The sequence below is a fragment of the Cebidichthys violaceus genome, unplaced genomic scaffold, assembly GCF_023349555.1.
Source record: "Cebidichthys violaceus isolate CVI_PGR_0920_01 unplaced genomic scaffold, fCebVio1.0.p SCAF_3, whole genome shotgun sequence".
Taxonomy (NCBI): Eukaryota; Metazoa; Chordata; class Actinopteri; order Perciformes; family Stichaeidae; genus Cebidichthys; species Cebidichthys violaceus.
Window position 1 is genome coordinate 3,037,746 of NW_027176483.1, and position 7,110 is coordinate 3,044,855.

General features: G+C 45.8%; 1 protein-coding gene across 1 annotated transcript; it reads right to left on the reverse strand.

Moving 5' to 3' along the window:
- Nucleotides 1–2,521: 2,521 nt before the first annotated feature.
- borcs5 (BLOC-1 related complex subunit 5) lies at nt 2,522–6,917 on the reverse strand. The gene is made up of 4 exons (XM_068723857.1): nt 6,452–6,917; nt 6,079–6,222; nt 5,007–5,164; nt 2,522–4,274 (listed from the first exon to the last, which is right to left on the reverse strand). Exons 1-4 carry the CDS (start codon nt 6,507–6,509, stop codon nt 4,041–4,043), a joined length of 594 nt encoding a protein of 197 aa, XP_068579958.1. The 5' UTR covers nt 6,510–6,917; the 3' UTR covers nt 2,522–4,040.
- Between the last annotated feature and the right edge of the window lie 193 nt (nt 6,918–7,110).

Below are 7,110 nucleotides of genomic sequence, written 5' to 3' on the forward strand. Positions count from 1 at the left end.
GCCACGAGGACACGATCGGAGGTACGGAAAGTGTAACTTTAGGCTTTAGATAGAAGCAAACGACGTGTCGTCCGAACATGTTGGAGATCAAATGTTCGTATCTGATCCGAAGGCCACCAGAGGAGTTCAGACACTCCCTCACCACGGTGCAGCCACAGCGTGACCGTGTCCGTTCAGGAAGGTTTCTGGAGCTACTCGACCCGTGACGAGTAGTTCTGACGGAGCACACTTGTCCCTTTAAAAGCATTTTAATACCGAGACTCGCTGACAGACCTGTCGGGCCTCGATTAAGATGTTTGCTGCTCGACCAGATTCTTTAAAAGAAAACCCCAAAAACTCAACAACAAGAGACGATTCATCCACGGTGTTGAAGTCCCACATCTTAAATATCATTACACCGTACACATGTGACAGCACCCGACTGTCAGATGTTCTAGCAGGCTGATATACTGCCGCCCCCTCCCCCCCCCTACGAGCTCCGTGTCCTTGAGAGCACGGCGGTGCACTGAAGCAACAAAGTGCTTTATTAGACGTCCCCTGATAGATCTGGTGTGAGGTGGAACTCATGTCTCCAGTGAGAGGGATAACGTTTGGCTGCAGATCAAAGCGCGCGTGTGTGTGTGTGTGTGTGTGTGTGTGTGTGTGTGTGTGTGTGTGTGTGTGTGTGTGTGTCCACTGGGTATTCATCACTGGAGGTGACTGGGTGTCAAATAAAAAAGCAGTGCTGGGTAATTTTACAGGATGAAAGTCGATACAGGCAATCATCTAAGGGACGCCTCAAGACGCTCACTGCTACTGTATTCACAGCCGTCCCGTCCTGGGACAGACGCTGAGAAGGGAGACGGATGGCATTTAAATATAAATACAAATATATATATATATATATATATATATATAAATATATATATATATTTTAAAAATACGTCAATTTAAAAGGAATATCAGAACATTTAATCTATTTCTGTGCTGGAAAACAGTACTGCTCTTTGTGATTTAAACATTCTGTTTTAGTTAAGTGAATTTAAAACACACACACACACACACACACACACACACACACACACACAAAGTTAGACTCTACGGCCTCCGACCAAACAGCTCTGGAACACCACCAGCCTCGACGGCGTGGATGAATCCACGGCGCTGTCCGTGGTGCTGAAGCGGCAGACAGATTCGTAATAGTGACTTATTCTGAGTCCCGCCCCGTCTGTCGGTTCGGTTCTATAATATTATCTATGCTAAGCTAAGCTAAGCTAAGCTAAGCTAAACTGGTAGTAGCCGGCTCGTTTGAGTCTCAGAAGTCCCCAAAATGTCAAACTTTCTTCTTTAAAAAACTCAGATATTCTGTCTACTATCGTATAAAAACAAAGAAAAAAAATGACCAATCCTCACTTTGGAGAAGACGGACTGTTCTGGTTATATAATTAAAATTAGAATCCGGTGAGGAGCTGGAGCGACGGCGTGTTTGACGTCACATACTTTCGCTCACAGATGACCTCAGACGGCGTGAGGAGCACAGTTTAAGCCTGTGAATCGGGCGACTGAGGAGTAATTACAAGGAGAGCTTCTGTTGTCTGGAAACTCAAAATCGGACTCTTATCACAGCAAAAACAACCAGCGTAGGTTTGAGTCTCACCCCTAAGAGATGACACAGATAAGAGGCTCAGACTTACTTTCATGTTTCCAATTTTGAGTGGGCAAAAAAAACAGGAAGGAAATAAAAAGGGAGAGAGCAAACCAGCTTTTGATTTATATTCAAATGAGAAGTATACAGGGGGAAATTGGATTTCTCTTTCATTTCAGAGAATGAATTTCCTGGTGGCAGATCGCATTGTATCATCTGCCAGCGTTAATATCCAGCTCTGAGCACTGGGAGCTTTCCTTCATTACAAAGGAGGAGGAGGAGGAACTGCTTCTACACCTCGTCGCAATGATGATTTCCATTTCTGCTCCGATGTTCAAACAACACCCCTAAGGCCGTTTAAGACGGGGGGGGGGGGGGGGGGGGGTCCTCCCCCCGTTTTAATTTACACATGAAAGACGATAACGTATCAAAAGGAGTGGATTCAAAAACTTCTGTTTTACGTCGACCAACTGAGCTAATTCTGTTCCTCAGAGCGAGGAGGAGGAGGAGGAGGAGGAGGAGGAGGAGGAGGATCCTTCTGCAGTGGCTCGTGGGAGAAATAAGGCGCGTCCTCCGCTGACTCCAGAGAGGAGCCGCTAGCAGCCAGAACCCCCTCATGCCTCGTTGTGATTTGGCGTTTTGGGTTTTGTTTGATTCGTACGTGGCTGTAGTCCTTCGAGAGGAGACGTACACGTGGTCACAAAAACACAAGAAACTGAGTTTGAGAAAGGAGTAAAAGTGCAGCAATGTTGGTTTGAAACAAATCGAATCGTTTCTTGTTCAGGTGTACAGCAGCTGGATGGAGAACGTTACAGTGAGTCGCTCTGTTCATGAAATGTAAGAAGAAGAAAGAGGGAAACTTCCCGGCACTCCAAAGTCACGTCCTCAAAACGCTCATTTTCTTTGACCACACAACATGTTTTATTCATGAGCTCCTAAATGAAAAATGTAGCATTTGTGCATTTAAAATGACAATTATCAGTAACGAATCAACAACTTGTGCTTTCTGAGGCTCTCGCAGAAGTATTAGAAATAGGAAACCGGTCGGCCGTGTAGGTGAGTGAACCGTTCTACTTCATTACAGTTTAGATTCCTCCGACGGTCCGTGTGTGTGTGTGTTAACATCCTTCATCGTTAAACACACACACTCTCTCACACACACACACACTCAGTCAAACAGCTGTTTTGAGACCTTTAAACTTAAAATATGTGTCAAGAAGACACAGATGTGTCGAGTTCTCTCTGACACCACCTGGTGGTTTTACACAAAACACTTCATAAATCAAGTGTCTCTTCTTTGTGTATTTTGTATTGACACACTGCTAACGGACCGATGATGAAGTAGTTAAAGTGTGTTTACAGAGAGCTGTTCTCTTGTAGTCAGAGGACTTTAGTCACGCAAATCGTTTATCTGGTTTACAGATTTCTGCTGTTTATTATTTAAGAAGATTGAGGACGTGTGAATCTTTGCCATGTGTGATGAGGAACACACGTGGTTAAGCATAGAGCGGTTCTCTCTCTCTCTCTCTCTCCACACCGGCATCCATCTTCTTCTGTCACCGTTTCACATGCAAATAGCAAAAGTATCCAAATAAATTAAAAAGTCAAAATATCCTTAGAAGTGTCCTTCTGTACATCCAGGGCTCCTCGCGTAATCCAACGGCAACAATCCGTCTCGGTTCTCCCCGAGAGTCTCTTCGTCATAATATTTCCAAATTATGCGACGATATTGTTCAGAAAAAGTTAAAAAGAAGTGGATCTGCGTGCAGGAAGTTCATGGAAGGGATCTCTGAACATACGGCGAGGGAGCGAGACGAGCGTCAGGATCACGAAAGACTAATATTAGCAACGTGAAGATCCAAAGTCAACCCACCGCACTCACAGAGTTCATGGAGTTCATTCTGACTCAATCAAAAGTGTGTGTTCCTCCCCTGCCTGTAGATTAGTGAGGAAAGTGTGTGTGTGTGTGTGTGTGTGTGTGTGTGTGTGTGTGTGTGTGTGTGTGTGTGTGTGTGTGTGTTTGGAAGATGGCCAGTTTGAGTCCCTGCAGGGAGGAGGAGAGGTAATAATCTCCAAGCCCTCTGCAGTGAGCGGCACATTTGATCTTCAGCACTTCACAAGTTGGCAACTGCTCAGCGGCCAGAAGCAGAAGGGCTGTGTTAGGTATGAGCGTGTGTGTGTGTGTGTGTGTGTGTGTGTGTGTGTGTGTGTGTGTGTGTGTGTGTGTGTTCAGCAAAACTAAGCAAAAGAAATGACGGGAGCAGCCTGACACATCTACGCCGTAGCTGTACCGCTAGTACGCAAACAAAGAACGTCACAAAGGGTTTCTCCCTACAGCTGGACAGACCTGCACCTCCTCCTGACCGGAGGACCGGAGGACCGGATGGATGCAGCTGTTGTTGGAGTTAAAAGGAGGCTACTTGGCGGCAGAGTCCCCGTCGGGCCTCATGCTGAAGGGCTCCAGGCGCTCGCTCTCGGGCAGCATGTTGTTGAGGCGCTCCATCAGCGGCACCGTCTGGTCGATGCCCATCTGGATGCGTCTCAGGATCATGGACATCTCGTTGACCTTCTGGATCTGCTCGGCGTACTTGGCGTAGCGCTTCTGGCGCTCCTGCATTATGCTGAACAGGGTTTCCACCGACAAGTCCATCTGGAAGGGAAACCAGTCGGGAGGGAAGAGAGAGAGAGAGAGAGAGAGAGAGAGAGAGAGAGAGAGAGAGAGAGAGAGAGAGAGAGAGACAGGGAGAGAGAGAGAGACAGAGAGAGAGCGAGAGAAGAGAGAGAGAGAGAGAGAGAGAGCGAGAGAAGAGAGAGACAGAGAGAGAGAGAGAGACAAAGAGAGACAGAGAGAAGAGAGACAGAGAGAGAGACAGAGAGAGAGACAAAGAGAGAGAGACAGAGAGAGAGACAGAGAGAAGAGAGACAGAGAGAGAGACAGAGAGAGAGACAAAGAGAGAGAGACAGACAGAGACAGAGAGAGACAGAGAGAGAGACAGAGAGAAGAGAGACAGAGAGAGAGACAAAGAGAGAGAGACAGACAGAGACAGAGAGAGACAGAGAGAGAGAGAGAGAGAGAGAGACAGAGAGACTTGACGAATCATCTTAAAAACAACTTCTACATCAGTAACACCGAACACATGAATATGATTCATGTAATACAAGCATCTCTCTGTGATTTAAATTTAAAGAATAAGACGTGTTAAGAGGCGTCTAATAAATACATATCACATATAATATCACATATAATACATCGTTAGTCACTGTAACTCCAGACTGAGTGTGTTGTTTTTCATTTAAAGTGATCACTTAATCATTTAACAAGTATAAGAATTGAAGTAAAAAAACATGTTAAATCTTTCACTCTACACTGCAGCCTCGCTACCTCTTTGATCCTCTTCACCAGGGCGTTCTGGTCGAAGGCCACGGCCTCGGCGCACTGGTGCAGGTGGTCCTGGTAGCGGATGCAGAGCTGCAGAACCTGAGCGGCCTCCAGCCTTTCCAGACACACGCTGCTGGGCGACGTCTGGCCACTCAGCACTCCTGTGGAGAGCGAAAAGAAAGCAAAAAGGACTTCACACACACAGACAAGGTTGGAACACTCGACAAACAGCGCGACACACTCAATTATTGTAATTTAGCTGCAGCATTCACCCGCTGGTATTTCAGAAGTGTGCCCACACATTCTCTCCCCCCGCTCATTATACACCTTCTAACACAGAGCTAATGGGCTGCAGCAGCTATTAGCTTTCAAAAGGAAGCGGTTGAAAATAACATGAAACCCTCAAATGGTAGGAGAAAAAAAAGGATCTGCACAATCTACTGACAGCTCCCAATGCAAGTCATTCCACAGAGCAACGTTTCATTACAACGATAACGTTTGCCAGACATCAACATTCTGAAATTACACTGAATTTATTGGAAGCCATCAGTGCAACTCGTTTTAGAATTTAGCACCTGTAAAAGTGATTTTAGCTCATTTGTATTCGTGCGATAAAGCTCGTCTGAAACCGAAATGGTTCAACGGCTCAGAGACGGGAGCAATTTGGGGTGAAGCGACTCGCAGAGCGGGAAACTGCCGACGACCCGCTCTGCAAATCGCTTCGCCCTAAATTGCTCCCGTGAGCTGTGCCTACGGCGTGTGTTAATGTTGCACGACTGGGTTAGCTAGGCCTGATGGGCAGGTGGCACCTTGCACGGTGGCTGCCATCAGTGTATGAATGGGTGAATGAGTGTTAAAGCACTTTGCATGTACGAGTCCTTTTACCATTACTTATAGTGTGTCATGCGCCAAATGAGGTTTTATGCTTTATAAATATGCATTTCCCTCATAAATTCCCCAAAAGTCATAGAATATCTGTCAGAGAATATGAGATATTTATCTGACTATAACTATGGTTCTTAAAGATGACACTATAATTCATGTCAGCAGCTGAAAGAGTTTAAAAAAAGAAGACCTTTTAACAGTGGCTGGAAGGTGGGTATCTCCTGGAGTTTGATGACATCTGGGTCGTTGTGGATGTTTCTCATCGACTGGGTCCCCTGAGTCACCACGACGATGTCATCCATCTTGGCTTTCTGCTTTGCTGGGGAGGGAACCACTGCAATGACAAAAAAAAAAATCCTGTTAACACCGACAGGCAGCGGTTACTTCACATCACCAGCATCGTGTTGCAGTCAGATCACTAGTTAGTAAATATAAGAATGTTTGGAGTAGAAACATTATATTACTTTCCATCAAGCTATTAAACTACCTTAGTTCACTCCTATAAAAACATACACGAACGACTAACTCATATGTTCTCTTTGATGTCACGGACGTTATCTTACCCGATGAGCTGTAATCGGAGTGCTTGTGCTCCGCGTCTCCACTCTGCTCGGCTCCCATGGCTGCTAGCGTTGGGCTAGCAAGCTAGCGGTTAGCTTAACGCTGTGTTCAGTAGTCAACGTTTCCAGACACGCGATGACGTTTATTTAATCAAACGTATCTGCAAAGGCTTCACACGACCTCCGGACTCACAACGAGACAATCATATCCCACAGCAGGGCAACTGAAAGGCAGGGTTGTTGTTGTTGTTGTTGGCTCTGAGGTTTCAAGCTAGCTAGCTACGTCAGCTAAGGTCAGCTGCTCCTGCTAGCATGTACTGGCTAACATGTTAGCATTCCTTCATTTGAAGCTAGGTGAGAGACAAGTGGGTTTCTATCTTGTCGGCGAGCGATACCGATATATCTTAAGTAAAGAATTACCAATGTTTACGTGACACGACGCGGCAGAAATGAATACGAGGCACTACTTCCGTAAATATTGATCACGTGGTCTTCTTGTTGCGCGTGACCATAACACGTTACCGCCCCCTACAGCTGCTGGTGAGGCCCAAAATAAACAAGACACACAGCAGACAAGTCAACCTCTAATGTCCCAAATTATTGTTAGTAATTAAAATATTATAAATACCACAATATATCAGTGGCGTGTAAAAAGACTGGTT